The sequence below is a fragment of the Augochlora pura genome, chromosome 7 (assembly GCF_028453695.1).
Source record: "Augochlora pura isolate Apur16 chromosome 7, APUR_v2.2.1, whole genome shotgun sequence".
In the NCBI taxonomy this organism is placed as follows: Eukaryota; Metazoa; Arthropoda; class Insecta; order Hymenoptera; family Halictidae; genus Augochlora; species Augochlora pura.
In genome coordinates this window covers 36,273,601-36,296,707 of record NC_135778.1, presented here as the reverse complement: position 1 = coordinate 36,296,707, position 23,107 = coordinate 36,273,601, and the positions used below count along the sequence as shown (strand labels likewise).

General features: G+C 41.3%; 1 protein-coding gene across 1 annotated transcript; it reads right to left on the bottom strand.

Moving 5' to 3' along the window:
- On the bottom strand, positions 1 to 20,745 carry LOC144473858 (uncharacterized). The gene is made up of 2 exons (XM_078188168.1): positions 19,821 to 20,745; positions 1 to 4,667 (listed from the first exon to the last, which is right to left on the bottom strand). Exons 1-2 carry the CDS (start codon positions 20,247 to 20,249, stop codon positions 4,341 to 4,343), a joined length of 756 nt encoding a protein of 251 aa, XP_078044294.1. The 5' UTR covers positions 20,250 to 20,745; the 3' UTR covers positions 1 to 4,340.
- Between the last annotated feature and the right edge of the window lie 2,362 nt (positions 20,746 to 23,107).

Below are 23,107 nucleotides of genomic sequence, written 5' to 3'. Positions count from 1 at the left end.
TGAGGACAAAAAGACGTGTTTACGTACAACGATATTTATACACAGATGTACGCGGTTAAACGTAATTTGATGAACAAACGCGGCGTGGTTCTGGCGCATCGCCGTCAAACGTAATGCTTAAAGTTAAACGCTTAAAAGTTAACATTCGATCATGCGTGCGATAATCGTAACAACGTGTGTAACTTGGATCTCTCATGCGCAAGATGTTTATATACATTTCAAGGAACCGGTGCCCGACTTTGTGCGAGAGACTTCCTCTCCTATCGAATTCTCGAGAACTTTCCGAAGATCGTGCCGCGGGAATAATCGCAACGGTGCGCAGGCGCGCCGTTTGAATTCGAAACAGCAAAACTGTATATACACCTGTTGAATTTCGAACATATCGGAACAAAGTAAAAAAGGAACGAAAGTTTCGAGGATTTTATAAACGTTGATTCACATTAGACGGATTTCGAAGAAACGTCGATGCTGCTTTCCTTCATCTCTGCACCGACCTTGACTGCACGAGAATATGTAATATTTACAGAAGCGGGTACCGTTTTATGCAGCAAAACCTCCTCTCGCAACAACTTTATCGATCAAAACAAAAAAATAATAAAGAAGGAAGGAAAAGAATATCAAAGAATTTACAGATTGATTTGGAGCAGTGTTCCGTTCGCGCTCGATTGGTCGGCTTGTTTGATTTACAATAGAATCTAGAAAGAAATTTCGCTTTCGTTTGGCAATCTGTTGCAATCGGCGCTCGATACTGGTAGCTCTCATTCTCCAAAAAAATACGGCAGCGTTCAATTCGCAAACGAAACGAGAACAATCTTTATCTCTCGGGCGGCTGTTTACATGTTCCGTCGTACAGATAACGTTGCCACGCAAGGCTGATTTTCCGATGATTTACGGCCCCGCTGAGAAATCATCCCGCAGGTCGTATGAAATTTCGGTTACGTCAGAATTCGGGCGGAACCGCCGCGCGGGCTTCGAGCAAAACAACCACCTTTGTCGTCGTTGTTTGAAATGGAAAACGGTGTGCGTTCGTTCGAGTTACGAAAGAGGCTGACGATCGTATCGATCCTAATTATCCCGGACAATAGACGACTCTGTATATAAATCGCCGATCCGGCGATACGAAGAAATCGCGTTTTAACCGTGGGATGGCACCGTGTACGTAACTGTGCCGAAGTTTCCAGGAATCGCGTATCAATATTCGCGTTACGTACTCGTTTCACGAGAAATGCCACTTGTCGATCGTACCGAGAGTTGCGGTTTCGATACAATATTTCAAGTATTAACAAAACCGATGATCAATTTTACACAGGCGCGCATAGCGCGAATGCGCTGTGGCCAAGATAATAATAAATTTAAAAAAAAAAAGGAAAGATGGTCTCTGCTTTCTAAGACGTCTAGTAATATACTTCGACAGTTTGGAAAAACATATGGCGGTTGGTCCTTCCAAAAAAAATGTCTAACAATTATATTATTCTCAGAGGCGCGCGCAAGTCGCGCTCTTTAAATCAAGTATGTATCGGGTGCACGCGACTGGCACACCGAACACGTGACCGGAATGCATTCGTGAATATCAGAGATCGGTGACGTAATACTAATCTTTCGAAATACCGACGGGAAGATCGACGAGTCACTCGTCGTCAAACGTGTTATGACGGTAATAACGAAGTAAACTACGCGGCGTTGCGTTTCCGCGTGTTCGATACGCTTTTACAGACTCTAGAGCGTTGTCGATTTGTGACGAGAGTCTTTAACGCGTTCTCGACGTTGACAGTATTCTCTAAAGTAATTATTCGCGAATTATTTGCTCCTGAGAATCCAGAGCTCGTGCTCAGCTCTCAACGTGCAACGATTCGTCAAAGAATCATCGGCTCGCTGTAAGAACGCGTGACTTTGACCTCGCGTACCGGTCTCCCAACAGTTTTTAGTTTAGTCTTGGACGATCGTTTAATTTTTTTTTGTCGCCTTCTCCTTCGCAATCGAGGAAATCAATTTAAAAATTCGTTGTTAATTAATAAGCAAAACTTTCGAGTTACATGAATTTTTGCGGATAAAATTGGCAAGCAAGTTTATGTCGCGGACCTTTTTCTTTTCCATACAAATTCAGTAATTTTGTAATGTATTATGTTTTCTTTGTTCTACTGATTTTTATCGCAAATAAGTTTCGGTATCGATTGAACGATGATCCGTTTGGTGACCTAAGCTTGCTCGCATGCTCTCGGACAACCATGCCCGACCGAGGAGGACACGTTTCGGATGGAAAGCGCGCGGCTTTTTCGCTTGGGAAAGGGAAAAATGGCAGAAAACGTAACGTGATCGGACATCGAGTATTCGCGTACGCCACGAAACACGACGCAAAAGGATCACGACGACGATAATTGACCGTTGCACAACAGGTTGTCGTAATATTTAGCAATGCCGCGGCAGCGTTGAGACAGTACCCGAACATTTTCTGCGAGTCCTGCGACTCCGGCTAGGAGAACTTCACGTGGAAACATCGCGCGGCTCTTCCCAGTATTGTCTCTTGCATTCCTTTAATTACATAAGCCGTTCGGATCTTGGCAAACTCGCGCAGTGCCAGCCACCGATCTAACGTGATTTCCCTCTCCGATGTATCATTGAGAGCGGAGAAGTTGGTAGCCGAGACGTTATCGGGGGAAAGACAAGTTCGCCTGTCTTCATCTTTGATAATTTCCAAATGGTTACAGAGAGAAGCGAATTAAATGGTCAACCCTCCTATAACACCTTTCGTTAAAGAAAATCAAACTGATTCGTGTTAATTGTAACACGAGCCACTAAATGCAATTCCAGAATTCATAAAATTATTCAGGTTATATAAAATGAATACGCTATAAGTCTGAAGAAATATTTTCGATTTCCAGTAAAAGTGGCTTCGACTGCAAAGGGTTGAAATGTAAAAGTGGCTAAGTTGCATCTAACAGAATATTACAACCAAATTTCATATATCTGGGACAAAAATGTGCACATTAAATTTTCGCATGCGCACATTTTTGCACATCATGCGGCATCGTTACACGAGGGTTAATTGAACATAAATTCAATGTTTCTTCCAACGAAGACTGGCTTAGAGGACCGCGATCTTCCGTCTGCTAGGAACCATCATCATCTTCTCGATTCCCAACGCTACTAATCCTCGCTTCACCAACGCGTTTCAGCGTGGAAACACGCATCGCCGGTTGGCCAATTCGCAATTTCGGAGCGACTACGTATAGGACATTAACGCACGGGCGCGCCTCGCCGTTACGCGGCGCGCGTCCTGAATTCGATAAGAGATAACAGAAATTAGCGATGACGCTATTTTCGCGTCCGTATCGCGGCAACGTTACACTTTCTCCCGCGTCGCTCGTCGCGATCGTCCTTGGGGTCTCGCGAACCTCCGTTCTCGTAGGCAGGCAGCGGGGACAACAACCAACCGCGGGGCTCGCTGGAACGAGAAACTTCCAGCGTTCGATCAACTGTGAAACGTGTACGAGAACTTACAGCCTGTCGCGCGCATAGTTCCGCGGAAAGAATTCGTGCGCCAGTCCAACCGCCGATCCGCATGGATCCGGAGACATGGCGGCTTGGACATGGGACCTAGATCTGCAGGAATGCTGGCAGTTTCGCAAAGAGACCCAGACGCTAGGCACAAGACCTAGAATCTAGGACCCGAGGTCGTAGGACTGAAAATTTGGAATTTTTATGATGCTAGAAGTTTTGCGAAGAGCTGCTGGAGTCTGAGACCTGAGAAATGAGGTTTAAGACTTGGATGCTAGGATTTAAGACTTGGATGCTTAGATTTAAGAATTGGATGCTACGATTTAAGACTAGGATGCTAAGATCTAAGACTTGCAGGCTAAAGTCTAAGACTTGGAAGCTAGCATCTAGGATCTAGGTAAACAGTGGATTATCTAGCACCTATAATATACAACTTGGAACCTAGGGCATAGGTAGAGGTCGGATAGGATGGACCTAGGAGCTCTTTCTTCACGAGGAGACCTTTTAGGATGAGATATAGAACTTGAAGGGTCGGTACCATTAAAAATATCGCAAACAGAATCATAATTTAAAACCTAGCTTTTTCAGAACTACGAAAAAGTCTCGACACCCAGCAGCTCTACCACAAACAGGCTACCTAGATCCTTAAGTACAGGATTTTTTTAACAATATTGTGAAAGTCTCAATCGAAAGAACTGGAAGTTTCTCGAGAATAGAGTTTGGTCTTCGTCGTCGCTTCGAGGACAATAAATTCCAGCTACCAATATCGAGGGACCGGACAGAGCACCGCGAGACACAGATCATAGCCGACAAGGATCGTCGAGTTAGGGTTAACGTGCGATCGGTTATAACTTCTGGACAATGTCGAACTTGTCCTTAAAACCGATCGACTCCTTCTTTGGGTCGTACTTCTTGCGCGCGGCCAGCTGGGCCCTGAGCTCCTTGGCGCTCATCTTCAGATTGAGGCCCTGCCGCGGCTCGTTGCCGCCGACGCTGCCGTTCCCGGTCCCGTGCACGTGACCCATCGTCGTCGAATCGTTCCTGATCCCGTTCCCGTTCTCCCGGCCGGACGGCTCGCTGTCGTTCTCGCTCCTCGTCGACGTTCTCGTCGCGCCCTCCGACACCGTGCTACTTTCGCTTAGCTGCGACGTGTCGTTCGACTTCTGTAGGTTCTGCAAAACAAACGACCGATTATTAATATCGCGATAAATAAATTTAAAAATCGATTCGCGCGATAACAGATTGACACGTTCGTCGCCGCGTCACCCGTATCTGGGTGACACTAATTTCTGACCAATTTTGAAAATTTATTTTTATTGCGATATATTCGAGAAAAATGAATTCGACTATGATTTTTCGAACGCGAAAGAGTTCTAATGTCATCCCCTATGACAAATGTGGACTTTTTAGTTTTATTTTAATTAATTAAATTGCTTTACTTATGTGGTGATTTTAGTGTCTAATTGTCGGCGACGAACGTGTTAAAGAAAAAGAGAGGGATCGCAATTTTTAAACGGACTGTAGAATTTCGTTCAATCAATGTTTCTAAAAGATATATCTATGTTTCCTCATAAATATATTTAAATTTACTCTAATTAACAATTTATCGACCGGTCATCCGGTTGTAGAAATTTTCGTTCCTATTTTAATTTTATTTATCTTATTAATCGCGAAAGGTATTTAATATTTAAAAATTTATATAATAATATGGAAGCTTGTAGTACAATTTAACACATTTATCTCAATAATAGATAACAAACTAAGGGTTTATAGGCTACCGGTCGATAAAGTGTTAATATATTTATTTTATAATAAATATTTAGTCTCTGTAGTGTCTTGGTTTTTAAGCGAAACAACGTACTATATCTGAATCCATACATACATATGAATCACTCTCTATCACGATTTGATCAATTTTGACTAAAGCGATACAGGATAAGGGACGCCAAACATTATAAAGATATCTAATTGTGAGAAGTTGGATTACTTCAAAGACGCCGCCGGCGGATACTCTTGATCCGCGAGATCACTGTCGTGATATCGAATGCATGTACATGTATACACGAGTTTTCTTTAGAAACCAAGAAACAAATATTTGCGCCGAATCTTTCACTTTTACAATTTCTTTGTCGTTGATAATTTCCCAGACGAAAAGGTCAGCGTTGTTCTAAAAATTTTTCCAAGTATCAGAATAGTTTAAAAGTATTTAAAAGACGTAGACAAAGTTGGCATCATCTCTGCAGCTAGATCATTAGGGTTATAGTATATTATAATGGTTCTGAGGATTTCATGTGATTATGATACTTGGTATTATGTGCATTCAGCGACAGAGTAATATTTAATGACGCCTACAGTGACATTTACTGCGAGTCAGAAAAACTGACTGATCCTCGACTGAGGAAATTAAAAACAAAGAAATAAAAATTAGGCCATAACAATGACAAATATATGCATAAGGACTCATAGTCTATAATTGCAAGTATTTATAATTCTATTGGAACTTTCGTTGCAAGGTCGAAGGAAGGCGCGACCGCGGCGAACAACTGGAACATTGTCCGCAGAAGTCCATTCTCGCGGACACCCCGCGCAATTGCTAAAGGAAGAGAGCCGTGTCTCCTCTAGAATGGAACGCTCGCTGGGACTTGTAAGAAACTCGCGTCACGTATCAAGGTTGATCGGCGCGCTACTTTTTTTCCTAAACACACGCCATCGGAACGAGGATCGATCGCGTCGGCGGAAAAGAACCGGCGACGATCTACTGTGTCGCCCGTCGACGACGTTACCCTCGCGGCAAAAACCAAGCCGGCGCTTATCAACGAAGCCAGCCGGTATATCAAGGGACACGGGGTTATCCCTGGCCGGTTAATGCTGATCGATCGATCTCCGCGCGCGTTATTTCGCCGACGAAACAAATTTCTCGTTGCGCAACGCTGAACATTTCGCCTTAATGCCGGCGCTGGTAGAAAGTAAAAGCGAGGCACGTTTGTGTCGCCTTACCTTCTCGCGGCGCGTTCCTGATAAGCGCCCGATCGAACAGGAACACGCTATCGACGAATGATTAATTATACGATTCGACTTGTTTGTTCGCCGGTTATTTATTTACTTTTCGTTTAATTCTCTGATTTCGAAGACCCATCCAGCAGCATCAATATTATTCAAAGTTGTTCCTTGTTTTTCTTTTTAATTTGTTTATTGAATATATTATCGTTTTAATTGCAATTAGCGACCGCTTGTGGAATCGCAGTTGCAGGGTTATATGTAGACAAAATAGCTGCAATAGTTTTTGCTGAAATTATTACATTGTCTCCATAATGTGGATTCTTTATGTCACTGTATGCATAATTTCGTTGAACAATTTGGTTTCTTCTCAGTGTGGCATAGCTTTTGTTGTCTTTTTTGCGCACGTTATGGACTAAACAAAAACGCTCGTTTCATGATTTATAACTTCGTAATATGTGGTAAACCCCTAGCACTATGAGTTGTTTCACGCTGCGTTGATTAGCGCTTAATCGTCGTTAATATTATCAGCTCATTATTGCCTTTATTTAATTGCGCTTTTAGACTTTGACTGTGACTCATATCATCAGTATCAATATTTAATAATTTTTTAAATATAAATTTTAATATGATAACAAGTTATCCTGTGACGTGACAGTTCAATTTTAGTTGCCTCGGAGTCACCACTCGAGCGCAAAGGGTTAATAATCGGACCGATCCAAATTTAGTATTTGCTCGGAAGAAAATGGAAAAGGCGAGATACATATAACGCGTTAGCAGGTGTGCCGGTGGGACGCGATTTAAATGCCCGCGACACGGCAGAAATAAGGCGAGAGCTTAGCTCACGGATGAATAGTTAAACACGAATCCGTCGAAGAAACTCATAGACGACCTTGGGCCCTGATGCAATATTCCGAACGGTACCTACTTAAAAGAATTCCAACGAATAAAGCCGAGCTACGGCGGGAAACCGGTTTCGTGCCGCAGACCGTTTAAATCTCTTTGAAAATAATGTTAGTCGGCTGTCCTTCTCGGCGTGCTCGAGCCGCGATCGCCCCCGGAATTGGGAAAATCGATTCGTCCGACGAATTTCGTTCGTTAGTATACCACTTGCGCTACGAAGAAAATAAATACGATGGCTATTACGACTTATTCATGAACAATTGAAGTTACAGTTACACGAAAAATTGTTCGGGTACAATTTGGATAACTTTGACTTTTTCGCCGTGTATTTATATAATAAACTTACTTACCGTTTACTTATTTATTAATTGAGTAATAAATTTACTTATTCGTTAAATATGTGATAAGTTTACTTATTTATCAAATAAATAAACATAAGTAATAAAATAAGTAAATAAGTAATAAATAAGTAAACATAAGTAATAAAATAAGTAAATAAGTAATAAATAAGTAAACATAAGTAATAAAATAAGTAAATAAGTAATAATTTTACCTATCTATTAAATAAGTAAAAGGTACGGCGAGTAAGTTTCGCCATAAAATCTATTACGTAATTATATTTGAAAACGTGTTATTTAAATTTCCTCGGGAAAACCGTGACGCGCGTGACGTTTGGATGCCGGTGAATCCAGGTATCCGACTTTCCTCAACGTTTTCTGGAATCTGTCCGGCCGCGCGGCTCGCGTGCAATAACGCCGTGTCGTCGACAAACGGCGGCGCGAGAAGCGATAGTCGGGTACGCAAAGAAGCCGGTGTTTACGCATCGGGACGATCCACACACGGGTCTCTCTATAAAATTTCCAGAATCTGTGTCACAGTATTGCAGCACCGTCGCACGCGGGTACGCGTTTCGCCATAAACATGCACACGCGGTCGAAGAATCCTAATCTCGTAGGGGAAGTTGTGCCAATAATTGAATCCATCAATTTTCAGTATTCGTGCATTTGTTATTCAACTTCCATTACATTTCGATACGGTTAGAGATATTAATCGAGTCTCATAATTCATACAATAGTAGCGTTTTCAACAACTTTTTTTGAGCTTTGGCGATATCTGTAAAAATAATTTTAGAACGCGTTTTAACAATTTTAATGGCGCCTCGGAATCGGGATGGAAAAACAAAGGGTTAACCCCTTTGCACTCGAAGCCATTTCAACCGCAAATCTAAAATTATTTTTCCGCTTAGAATATTTCAATTTAGTAACGAGAAGCTGTAGATTAGAAGACGTCAGAGTTTTGCGCAGTTTATGGCTGAAACGAGCAGACACGTAAATGAATTTCGAAGAACAGGAGCCAAATAGAAACTTGTAGCTTCTGAATAATCTTGACGTGACTGATGTAACTCAGTTCATCTCAGTTAATTTAGTTCCAACTTCTTTACGATTTTCAACCTTTCCGAGCAGGCGTTTATATTCCTGTCATTTTACTGCGCGTCTCAGAAAACCGTCGGCCAATCAGAGAAAAACAATTTCGTGTCTCCATTCCCGATTTTTTAATAAACATCAGCTTAAAGCAGCTCAGCATTTAGAGCTAGCATGGTACAGATACACTTAACCCTTTGCGCTCGAGTGGCGAGTCTGAGGCACCCATTAATAGATAATTTTTAGACCAATAAAGTTTAGATTTAAAAAATGTTTAACCTATTGCACTCGAGCGGCGTCTCTGAGGCGCCATGAAAAATTATTGCATCACATTTCATAATAATTTTAATACTATAATAATATCATTTAACATTATTTAACACTATAAAATACAATATAAATATAAAATAATAACAATATATAATACAATATAAACAATATATAATATTATATAATACAATATAACAATATATTACTTCAAATGGAAATAGTATAGGTCAGAGAGACGATTTTAAATATCGAATTAAAATAGCTCGGAGTGCAAAGGGTTAATTAGTGGAATTGTTGGTACGAGTCACGAGGATCACTTTTCTATGTATAGAAGTGCACTTTGTTGCATAGAATGGAAATACTATGAGTCAGAAAAATGATTTCAGATTTACACTTAAAATAGCTTCGAGTGCAAAGAGTTAAGATCTCATTTTTCCACCGTTTCATATTTCGCATCTCGAAGCCATAAATGCATAAAGCCCATCGTCTACTGATAAGAAACGATCTAGGCGGCGTCGAGCGATTTCGAGTTTACTGCGGAAATAGACGCGACATCTGCACGAATCATTTCTATACAGAATATCTCGTATGAAACGTCTCTCAACCTTTTTCACTCGAAGCCATTTTTACTGTAAATCTGAAACAATTTTCCTGTCTTTTTAAAGCTAATTTGTTCACCTTTCTTGATATAATATCGTAAAATTATTTCAGTTCCCTATTTTTTAAATACTTTTACGTCTACCGAGTGTCTCAAAAGTCACTCTCAGTCGGAAAATAAATTAAAAAATAGTTAAAATTGAAAAATGAAATGACTTTAATAACGACTTCAGTTCGTGTCGTACTGTTCTCCAACCGATTTCTTTCACGAAATCTGTCTGGCAGACTTGAACGTATTGGCATGAACACCGTCGCGCACGCTACGAGTCCCGATTACGTTAATCTCACGTGTCCCGAGTTCCGCCTGTCCGATTGTTTACGGTTGTAAAATCAGTCGGTTAATAGGTTAATCATTCCATGCGGGGTCGGGATGCACCGCCGTGGCCACCTCGCCGATTCTTTCGGAATCCCCGTTATCCGCGTACGTATTCAGACGTGGACGCCGCGCGCGGCTCGCTTTTTTTGGCACGCTTTCTTCGAAAAAATCGCTTCGGCAGCCGCCGAGGACACGGAAATCGGAATAAGAGCGGATAACGGATTTTCGAGAGGCTGCCCTCCGTGGCGGAATTTTACCGGATCCCACCGCCGTCCGGCATCGTTTAACCTCGCCGATAAGTCGAACGGCGACACCGGTCTCGACCGCCGCCGCGGGACCCGATGTAGTCCTCCTCAACGCCGTATTAGACGTTTTCCGTCCGTTTCGAGAACGAGAAGCGAAAGTCCGACACAGACGTTATTCAATCTCTTATAGTTCAACGACGCGTACGGCGTGCCAACAGTATCGCGAGTCTTCGGGCAAGCTCCCATTTTTCCAAGCTGTTCCATAAAAACTGGAATTCCGTGGCTACGCGATTTACTGGACGAAAGTGTTACGCGGTACTATAGCTGGGCATCGGTTAAGTAAATAATGATTATTCAATGAAATTCAGAAATATTTATATAGATCTAAGAAAATTATTTGAAATAATAAAATGTATTCTTTATTTATAAATATAATTTTTACTGGTACTTCTTAAGACGTTCAGTGGCGATGATTGACTACTAAAATCCTCAATAAAATACAAAAATGAAATACGAAATATAAAAAAATATAAATATATCATTATACAAAAAATATAATTATATATTTTTATATTATAATTAGATATATTATTATTATATAAAATATATAATTATATAAAAATATAAACGAAATACGAAATTATTAAATAGATATCACGATTGAAGCATAAACTATAATACAAATGGCATAAAGTCTAAATAAATCCAGTCTTGCCATTCTTCTAAAGCAAAACGCGTAGCCACTGTTCGAGCTCGGTAGGTTTAATGTTAAAGCGAAACTACAAAGTTAATATTTATCCTAGGGGGTGTCAAATTTAATTTGTTCAAGGATACTAGAATAAAAATGAATTTTCAAGATTTTTCAGAAATTAGTGTCACTCATAGTTGGGTGACGCGGCGCTCAACGTGTTAAAGGCTTCCGAGTCGACCATGCTTGTATCACGAATGTACAGAGAACAAACGATCATTCGCAAGATGACCGACTACATTGTTAATCTTTTTACAAAGGTTATCTTACACGTGGCATTCCTGGTGTCTCAAAGTTTTGCACGTGCCGCAAACGCACAAAGTAGTTTGCAACACTGTAATAACATAGGAATTCCGCCGTAAACGAGGCATCGATGGCCGCGCGGTACGCAGAATCGTTCGACTCAACCGCAGATTTTTCATCGATCGAGCGCATTCTCGGCTCGGAAAACGGCGGCGTTCGATAAGGGAACAGCGTTCGGACTTCCGTGTTCACGTTTAAAACACAACGGCCGGCTTACGGGAAAACGATTAATGAACGAAACGCGCCAACAGATTGCTGGAAACAAGGATAAAAATCGCATGACGCAGGTATCGGCGACATTCTCGAGCCGCCCGTTAAGCTTATGGGAAAACGAGATTATTGCTCAACACCGCCCGTTTCCGAACGATCCTGAAAAATTCTCGAAGGATCGTTCGTCCGTTCTGGTTTTCCCTCTCGTTCGCGCTCGCGCGCGTGCGTGGTTGATGGATTGCGCAATGGAAAACGGTGGCAGGAAATTGACTATCCTGTAGAGAACCGATTAATTATTTTGCCGTGAGCGCGATCGACTGCACGCCACGGATATGCACAATTTTTTTTTCCTTTTTCGCCGTCCCTTGCCTCCCGGTATCAATTTGCTTAATCAACGATTGGGCAATCGATCGACGAGCGATGCGTCCGTTTCGCCGAGCCCGGCTCATTAAACGACGATTGTGCGGCTATGACAAAGTGTGTTGTATATACGATAGCGCCCGACGCGACGGGAATTTTAATGTTGAAATGAATATGATCGTTTCTGCGCGACGAGGTGCAGAACGATCGAGGAGACTGACGCAAGAGATCCTGGAGGGAAGCGTGGTATACAGACACGTATTCTGGGGAGATAAAGGCAGACTATGTTTGAACAGTTGGTCTATGCAAATGTAGGAATATTTCCAATTTTTCCAATTTTTCTAATTTTTTCAATTTTTTTCATAAAAGATCGATAAATGTTATTTTTAGACGTTCGCTTCGTGTAGAATAACCGCGTATCGTGCGATTTGTAATTTATTAAATGCGAAATGAATTCCTGAGTAACAGCCAGTCCTCTGGAGGACAATGCGCTGCGCAGTTAAAACGATTTATTGATCCTGATCGTCGGAGATGCATGAGACTTTATCTGATAGATGAACACATGATTTTCTTTCCAATAGATTCCACTCTTTTGAATAAGCTTTGCTCATTGATATTCTAAGCCGAGCTATTTTTACTCGACTCTTCACTCCAGCCATTTGTTATTTCACTAAAACTTGCAACACTATCTGTAATTATTAATAATCGTACATAATAATAAAACAAATTCATTGCGATCCGTTCTCGTGGCGGAAATTAATTCTTTAATTCTAGATTTATTATCAACTATTTTTTAACCATTTAAATAGACGTACAAGCGTGCACCATCGGTGGTACACGTGGCACGGAACGTGTTAAGGAAGGCTGACGATGGTTTTAAAACTTTGATTTTCGAAAACGATTACACTTAAACCTGTCGTATTTGCGACGACAATTATTCTACGAACCTGTCGCCAACTTATTTGAAATTACTCGGTTGCAGCGGTATTGTTGCGGGGAGTTAAGAATTAAGAAATAAGAGGAATATTCAACTTATTAACAAGATTCGCGGGAAGGAACGCATATTTGTACAGCTTTCGTTTTCTACGACCGTTCCGTCACAATGAGATAAAAATAAAACCGAACACATTTCCATCGTCCCCGTTTCATAGAAAACTGTATTCCTCCGACGTACCGACCATGAAACACGTAACGAAAGTGTTCTTACGATGTTATCGCGAGGAATTTGCCAAATAAATTAACGAGCATCGAGTCCGCGGCGGGAATAATATCCGGATACGCGAGGCATGCGAATTACGAGCGCAAATGAATCACGGTTCACCGCGAAACCGTGGAATAGCACAACGCGGAGTTAAAGAAAAGAACAAACGTAACCGTGAAAAATCGGATTGTGATAAGTGCGAGCACGTAACGAGAAACGTGGCGCGATTCGCGATGCTTATTCGCGGCTCGAAGCTTATTCGCTCTACTCGAAGCGTATTGTATACGTGATTCCACGATAGCGGAGACCACGCGCGTTTCACCCCAATGCACACTCAATCCGCGATACGTCCCGTGCACGTAACGCGATTGCGGCGCGCGAGCCCAGGCGTCTTCGATCACGTAGCGCGGAACAACGCGAAAATTTACGTAACTTTGCGCGGCTAAAAATCGCCGGAAATCCGGCGAATCGAATCGCCGGAGGCTGCCGTGCCGCGTCTATCCGATAAAATCGACGACAAAGACGACGATAAGCCGGCGATCGGATTCGATTGACGAGCGGATCCACCGGAGAGCCGATTATCGAAAGAGAACGATCGATCGTCGGTCCTCGAAGAAACGAAGAATAAATAAGAGACGAACACTTTTCTGTCGCCAAGTTGAAACATCGTCAGGAGCAGCTGTCGAACGACCAGCTGATTGCCATCTTTGTTAATTCAATTTGTATTCGATGACTCAGAGTCTGCGAGAGAAATGATAAAGTTTCGCTCGCTTATGGTAGAACCTCGATTATCAGAAGCAACGGGAGGAACGTGGGAAACTCAGATAATGGGACAATTAGTTTGCAAGGCTAGATTAAAACCTTGCTGATTTCTACAATAAATCATGGAAACGCGAAAGTGTGAAACATCATCGTATATAACGAAAGTATTCGGATGAAAAATGAAAGAATATGATATCATATTTCATTTTTATAACTAACCAGTACACGGATTAAAATCAATTCAATTCGATAAGGATTTTTTTCTCGATCGACGAAATCAATTTGTTTCTTGTGTCGGTTTTAATCAAATAATTTACGAGCATCTGTATAGGAATCTGCAGACTCATTAGCAAATTGCGAATTTTACGCGTTTGTGGGACGAGTGGAGTAGGCGGAACATAAAGTAGAAGCGACGGGAGAAATGTTGATTGCAGTGTCACTCACAATTAGCCGGCGGAATTGTTTGCACAAACTTTAACGTTAATTTCTACGCTGATGGATTCAATTTGTTTTACGGCGGGCGAAATGAATTTTTGTCGTAAGGGTTATTCGAATTGTTAATTTCTCAGAGTATGTTTTACTAAATAGAATACTATTATAATACTTTCTTTAAAAAATTGTTCCATATTATTTATATAATTGTATAACTAGAGCAACAAGAAAACAAATATACATAGTACACAACTCGCCTTCTTTGGTAATACACTGAACCGATTCACAAATATACAGCAATACTAACTAGTAAAACACACGCTATTTATCATAATTTCTTATGCACAATTTATCATATGTACATAATTTACTTTATGTTTTACTTTTGCATTATAATATCATTTTTGTTCTTTTTTTTATATACTACTATGAGGTCACTCTGAACTATGTGCAATAAACTCCATGTAACTCAAAGGGGTCTTCCTAGCTTGTTAATAAAGAATAATAATAATCATTATTATTATTATTATTATTATTATTGCATTTTCTGTTAGATCTCAGCGCAGCAAAAGCGAAGGTGCTGTAAAGAAATCGATCTTGTCGGAGGAACTAGAGCAGCCCAACAGATAAGATACGAGAGTACAACGACGCCTCGCGCGAAACGTTCACCGAGAATTCTCTCACCTGTATGAAATGCGCATCGTTCAAGAGCTATTCGAAGTCGTTGTTTCACTTAGTCGTATAATTCCCTGCTATCCTTCGAATTAAGGCCAGTGACGTGCCGTTCTACAAAGGAGGAACTTCCGGCGATTAACGTTGTAATTGTTACATCCCAGAACGCTTCTCGGTGATACATAGTCGAACGGGGACCTAGATTCGCCTGATAAACCAACGAGAAAAAACTGTCTCGTTTATCGAGAGAAGCTTCATCGATACGTCTCCGACACTACGATGAGAATCATCGCGACATCAATGCAACAAACGTGCTTAAAAAGTATTTTTCTCAATGATAATTCCACGAAAAATGACTAGGTTAAGTTCGATGATTTGTGATTGAAAAACTATTACGGATTTTATAAAATTATTATGGTTTTTTAACAAGCTATCAAACAGTTGATAATATTGTAAATTTAATGGCATGATAATGAAAATTGTGTATTTTGTGAAACAAAAATTGGAGAATTTACCGCAGAGGTAATTGTCATCCTTTCTACAAAATTTATATCATTCGGTGTACAGCTAGGAAAATTCATTTTCTGAAATTGTGTGCATCGGGTTACGCGACATACGTAGCCGGCAATTACGTATACATAAAATTTCATCGAATAACGAGTCAACTCGCGTATTCGCGATAAATAGCTGGTTATTATTGAACCTCGCGCCGGCGTTCGCTAAACGGCCACGTGACGCGTTCGATTCACGGCGCCCTTAAAAACGTTTATCGTTTTCTTTTTTCGCGACGAAAGCCGCCGGAAGACTCGCGGCTCCCCCCTGGCGTTCGCCGACAGCCTTACCGAGTTCCGCAAAACGACCAAAAAATAATTATCGCGTCACCTTTGCGCGCGCGTTTTATCGTTCTCCGTATGAGTCACCGGTGGCTCGCGAGCGCTCACCTTCGAGCGACGCTAATCTCGCCAGTAACGCCGAAACAGGAAAATTGACTTTTCTAATTACTCTAATAACCTTGAGAAAACCGCCTCGCACGCGGTTCGCGAGTATCCGTAGAATATTCCGATAATACAACAAAACTTTAAAATACTTTATTACTTATTGCACGGGGACTCCTAAAGTTAGCTCTATGCAAATTAATCTGGTTACGTACGAGCCTCTACCGATGTCTGAGAGCGTTGATTGAAATTCTGCTTCCTGTTGTGATTCATCTGGCAATTTATACGACCTCTGTGTCTTCGTGCAACATTTTGCGCTTTCATGAAATTTTCATACAATTTGCACGAGATCTTCAAAACGTATTTTTTAAATGTTTATTTTTCGATAAAAAAAAAGTTAAAGGAACATAACCTTTTAATTTGTCCAGTAAATTAAGGGAAAGATTTAGATCGTCCGATATATTGTAAACAAGTTATTCCGTCCAAAAGGTATAAAAATATTTTGTTGACCCACTGCATATTAGAACACGGAGGCCTGACAATTCTCATGGCAACGTTCGAGGTCGCCGGAACCGTGATTCCCCTTGATCCGTGACGCGATCGAACGTACAACATGCGAACGGTGCTCGATAAGAGATCAAATTTCTATCTGCGTCGACGCGCGGCGCGAGCTAAGAATGCATCAAAAATACGTGCGGTAAAACTCGGCCATCTTTTACGTATCATTGCTATTTCACCCGTATGCATGCGACTCGCTGTCCTTCTGTTTAAACGACCCAAGCGATCGCCGCTATCTTAACAATATGCCACTATCATTCCGTCGTTTCGACTAAACGGAATATACATGGAGAAGATATTGGACTGCTAATAACACCGTACAGTCGAGTGAAACCTCAATGGATTACACATTTGCGCGCCCAATAATTAGTGGAGTGTGTATATTCAAAAGTTAAGAAAGTAACAGTTTCGCGGAGTAAATGTACCGCGTGTTGCGGGGAAACTTAATGGACCTGGTTTACCGATTATCTCGTAGCTGATTTCTTCGATATTATTTCGAAATCTGCTAGAAATACGCGTTTATTGAATGGCGAATGATATCCTCGTCAGTCTCCAATGGTATTGGAAAAACTCATGTTCGTGATTTATTCTGTTCTGTTAATCTACTGTTAATAGAAACTGTGCTAAACTCAAAGAGCTGCCAGGGGTAGGTTATGTTAATCATTTATGTCGAAAATAATTAAATTACGAGGGTAAACGAATGTTTATGCAGGCGCTGTTCTTTGAAATCGATGTTAACCCTTTGCACCCGAATGGCGCCTCTGAAGTTACATCCCAAGAATTATCTTATTATCTTAAAATTATTTTGTAACAGCAAAGTTCAGATTTAATAAATTGTTAAGCAGTGAAACTCTAGTACTCCGAAGTCTAAAGTTTGTGGAATTGTAAAATGAGAAACAGGTCAATTTGCAAGCATCGAGCGCGAAGGATTGAATAATTAATTGGAAAAATGCCGCAGATTTTACTTCACCCAGCAGGCGATCATCGAGAAGCAAAGAGTTCTCGGGCGGAGAAACAATAAGCGAAAGGCCGAACAATCGGGGAAGCTGCGATAATGATATCAGTCGGTGGAAGAGTTATCGTCCCGCCGGAACGAGGCGAACACACGCGATATATATTATCGTCACGGGCTTTTACGTATTCCGGTGAAACGCTGGCAGCGCCTAAAAAAAATTCTACAATTTTTTTTTCTTCGTACGGTGATTTCGTTTCCGACAGAATTCGCTCGGCTTCGGGGACCCCGAACAGGATTCCCGGGCTTCGAGATAGCATTCTCACGGCTGTCGGCGGTTCGTGTTTCGCGCGAGTCATCGAACAAGAACCGTCGCTCGACAAATGAGCTTTCTCGAGAGGAGGGGGGGGCTAACGAACATTTTTTTTCTCGTTTTTGCGGCGTTACTCGAATGCCGCGTGTCACGCAATTCCACGGGGCCTCCTCGCCGGAACAGACGAGAAAAACGCTTTGTCTTTACACGTTTGTACCGTCTACGTTATTCCCGCGTTCTAACGATTTGATGTGTCAAGGCGAAGCTTCGAACGAGTCATTCGAGGACCGAAATTATTAGCGAATTTTGGATCTCATTCGATTCATTATGTTTAAAGTTGTTTCAGAACTCGACTTGGAATTATTTTTATTTCATAAACACCGGATACTCCACGTTATCGTTTCCACAAATTATTTGACAAAAATTAGAACCAAGGAAATCAAAGATTCCTGTCCTTAACAATGAAACAAAAATGCTATTAAATAGTCTATTCCATTGGAGACCGAAATGACACTACAAAACAAAATAGGAACCCAATACTGAAATTATTCGTGTTCCTAGTATACCAGTTCAACAGTTCAATAATGTAAGAATTGTTTTTAATTTTTAATGGTGTATCAGCTGTGTCATTGGATGTGGTCCGCTACCGATGTAATCAAAGAATTGAGGTAGTTCGTTTACATCCTTATCGAAGTTCAGCTTTTTATGGAAATACGGTCTGACCCAAATAACTTTAATGTCCGTGAATCGTAGATCGTAAATTGCCACCGTGAATTGAAAACAAGGGACAATGGTGTTGCGGGGCACATTCTTCTTCCATGCTGTATGGTGTGTCAACCTCGTTCTTTTTTTTTTGTCTCGGGCTTGTTTCGTTCTTGTCAGCCAAACCGGGTAAACACAGATGTTCGAAGACCGCAGGATCGGTTTGCGAACGCTTTGCACGCTTATCGCTAAATACGTAAAAAGCGTGAGGTCACTTTTCCCCGGCGACCGTTTACGACGTTACAAGGATACGGCGAATCATGCTCGCTAAGATTACGCGCGAAATGCATTTACGCAATCCGAATTCACCTTGTTACGCTCCGAGCACAATACGCATCGGGCAACGTTTGCCTTTCTTATGTACTAACACGCGCCCGGCTTTTATGCTATTCGCACCTTGTCGACCGGGGTCGTTGCAGTGTGCACCCTATACTGGAAGTACTCCAATTCTCTTTGTTTCAATCTATTGTTCCACAACGGCCGAAAAAAGCTATAAAGAAGATTAAAGCTAGAAAGAAGCTGGTAAATGATTTTCATGTAGCACGTATTAAAGAATAAATATCTTTTCTATTTTTAACGATATAAAAGATATTTAAAACTTCATCTATGAAAATTTAATTTTTCCCATGATTCTCAGCATAAGACAAATATCTAGTTGTTCGATCTCGGGCGAGGTGCTCGGAATACTTTTTATTATCAATTTCAAATCGGCAAGGTTTCCATGACTAAAAAAGCTTACATTAAAAGTGGATATGCAAATACATTTCGACTCGCTGTATAAATTGAAGTACGTGCGCGAATTCAAGGCAACAACTGGTTAATTAAAAAAAAAATCCTAATGCGTTGAAGTAATCGGTTCTCGACTGTCTGACTCATGATCTAAAGATACCGTGAAAGAGAAAACAATAAGTCTGCAGGTTCTTCGATACATCAAGTAGTTTTACACGTGATAAAAACGAGTGGCCGGTTAAAATCGATTCGAATAAGCTCCACGAGCAGAAATAATTGGAATGGATCGAGTATTACGTGAACAACGAACTGTTGCTATATTTACAGGGAGAGACGTTATCAAAGCCAGATGTATAGGAATTATCCTATTTAAATAGAATGGACACCCAAGTACGTGAGTCAGGTGCTCGCAGATCCGAATAGCTTGCCGTCGCGAGCGCAGTCTTGTCGAATCGATGCGCGACGCAACAGGTGGACCACGCTCTCGATAACAATGATCCAGACTTGGACTAATTTCGATCGATACCACCGTACTGACAGCTCAACGCTCAATTATTCGGCTGATCTAATCTCACATACCTCTTCGGTGGAAGCGCTGCTACCGTTGATCTCATCCTCCTGCTCGACACTGTTCGGATTCTTCTCGGGGGTCTTGATCACCTTGACGTTCGCCATGGTGCCCTTGATAACGATGTTGTTGGCCCTGAAGTATTCGTCGACCTCCTGGTCGACGACGAGAAGCTTGGTCTCGCTGGGGAATGCCTTGATGCGCTCGACCACCTGTTTGTGGGTCTCGTTCGCGATGTTGATCTCATTAACCTCGACGATCCGGTCGCCCTGTCGCAGGCCAGCGGCCTGGCTCGGCGACCCATCGTCCACCTTGCCGATGAACTGGCCGTTCTTCCCTTTCTCCGCATGCAAATTGAACCCGTAACCGTCGAAGTCCTCCCATTTCACGATATGGCAGAGCCGTGCACACGGGACCTGGTCACCCTTCAGGGAGGACATGCTGTGCGGTGTTTAGGTTCGACCCTCGTGCGATATGTCGCGCGCTCAACCGAACGGAAACTGACTGCCAGAGACAGGAGAGGCAACGGCAACTGGCCGCGCGCGAGAAACAGGAAAAAAAAGAAGCGAATGATAGGGTGTTCTACGCTGGCGAATGCGTACGAGAAAGCTCGCGCACACACGCAATTCGTATCGTGTCGCGTTCGTGTCGTGTCGCACCGTGTCACGCACTGTGTTTAGATTACCGATGGTGTTTGCCGACGAACGAAACGCGACCTGACGCGGTTCGTCCGTGCCTCGTGCGACGGACTCTGACTGACTAGACGACTGGCCTGCACGCCAATTCTCGTTTTCACCTGCCACGAGGCGATTATTCGAACCGACTGGCGGCACGCAGCGTCGGCAATCGTCACGGATCGGTGACCGACCACGGGGGGATTGGCGATATAAAGGCTGGTCCACACGTGAAAATACACGGCACGGTTATCACGTGCGCCAATGGCCGACGAGAGCCACCGCGACCAGTTGAAATGCCGCGTGCCCCACACCGTTGACCCACAGGTGCGAACCGATCTCGAGAGCCGTGCGTTCTCGGATCGATCACCTTGATCACTGATGGAATATGATAAAATAGAAGCAGCAATATTTTGACATTTTTTCTTGACCTTAACCGTTCTAAGGTAGAGAGAGGGTATAAATAGTTCAATCACTTGTTGATTACTTCAACTGTTGGATACACTTAATCCTGACGATATACAGTGGTCCTACAAACGATAATTTGCGGACGAAATGAAAAATATTTTTACACTGAGTTTTTTCTAACACGGTTTTTAATATGACTTGACTGTTCATTCTAAATTATTGAATAAACATAAATAGATTTTTTCAACGCCTATTTTTAAAACTGTACATAAAGTGGAAAACTGAAATAGAAGTGCGACATCGATCACTTTTAAATTAAATTATTATAAACTTTCCATTGGTTGTACACGGCTTACAAAATGTGTATAACGTTCTATAATAATAGGATGCTACTTGGAAAAACGGATCACAATGAGAACGAGAAGTGAGATTAGAAGCCGTACCCATATATGGAAGGCATAGCTACAAGTATATGGTATAGTGCATAGAGAAAGAGTAGGAAATAAAGATAATTATTTGGAGACTTACAGTATTTGAAGTGCATCCTATTATCTAAAGCGATTAGATAAATATTGTTACGAGCTACTCAGAGATTTACTGCAGCACTCTCTTGGTAAAATCGCGATGGCTGTCCATATGGTGACCATTCGAGCTCCACCTGTCGACGATTTAAAGAAATTTAACTAAGAGTTTGTTAAGAATTTGTAAACAACAAGAATTTACTACGTATTTCGATGTGCGGTGTACATTTGCATAATTCCATGTAGAAATGAAGCTGTATTACACGTTACATCGTTATTTTACTGAAAAGAACATCGTACACCTGTTGCTTCACGCATATGATTCTGATCAGAGATCCGTTTGTCCTTTGTCGATAGATGTTTATAATGAATGGAGACAACGATTATGAATAGACTTAATAAGTAAACTTTTTCACGGGATAAAGTAAGGAAAGTAAAACTTGTGCAATTGATGATAAATGACAGAGTTAACTCGTTTAACAGGTTAATATAGAATTAACCCTTGTGTCGCGTTAACTTGACCTAGAAGCGATATTTATGTTTTACGTTACAGATTTCAAAATCTTATATGTAGATGGAGCCATTTATTTTAAAAGTGTCACAAGTCCATTTTCCAAAAACATGGAGCTGGCTATTTTAATATTTACGTTAAAAAACTTTGAAAATAGATGGGCGACACCCGGGACAGAACTAATTCACTGAACATTGCTTTTTGGTAGGCATGAAAAACGACTCTGTCATAAATTTTCAAACCAAGATAAGTTATCATGATATTCTCGATATAGTTTCTGATACAATGCTTTATGAGTAATCTAATTAGAAGTTCTGTTATGATTTATTATTTCAACAAACGTTTTGATAGATGGTTGAATGAACCTGGTCGTAGAGTATGAAACGACAGAAGGTCGTAATTAATACATTTTTACGAAGAATAAAGATTTCTTGGCAGAAATATACGATACGATCAAACAACAATGGCCATGTTAACCTATACATGTATACAAAATGAACCGAAACCTATTACGATAAGGAAAGGTACGGTCGTACGATAACGAAACAATGACAAATTCGAGATAAAATGAAATGACGCGGCATCGTCGATAATGAATAAGTTAATCGGATACTGCATGTGGAACACGACGTACATATCTCAGTCTTGCAAAAGCATTTCCACTAAAAGATAAATGCTGTCGTTTTGGTGAAATATAATCGTAAAGAAATCTGTACGTTTGAATTTGTACTTTCTGCACGTTCGAAAAGAACTATATAGAACGATTAGCAATGTACACGTATAATTTTATTTATCGGTTGATCATCAATATGCAATCATTGTGCAACCAGAAAATTAGCAAAGCCGGTACCGTAACCGTACGTGCGCCAAGTTATGCGGTTCCTTTTACACTGAATGTTGAAAAACGATGTTATCGATTGTTGTGAATCTTTTAATTCTCATTTTGCGAAAAACAAATGAAATTTATCTTGACACAATAACGGAAAACGTCAAGCAGCGAGACGCCAGTGTGCAGATATTAAATATTGCTTCTAGAGACTTCGTTATTGAATTATTGTTAATATAGGCGGCCAGTCGGGAAAGGTAAGCAACATTAGGTGCTGTTTACACAGGTATTGCCCATACAATTTCATAGCTAGTGTACACAGAGAGTCCACCGTTGAAGTCTCGTTCATGTATCCGCC

What these genes read in the sequence shown, in the direction of transcription:
- LOC144473858 (XM_078188168.1), bottom strand. Translation starts at nt 20,249, where the DNA reads ATGTCCTCCCTGAAGGGTGACCAGGTCCCGTGTGCACGGCTCTGCCAT. An exon ending in GCAGCGCTTCCACCGAAGAG is followed by an intron (nt 4,668 to 19,820) that starts GTATGTGAGATT and finishes TTTGTTTTGCAG; the next exon opens with AACCTACAGAAGTCGAACGA.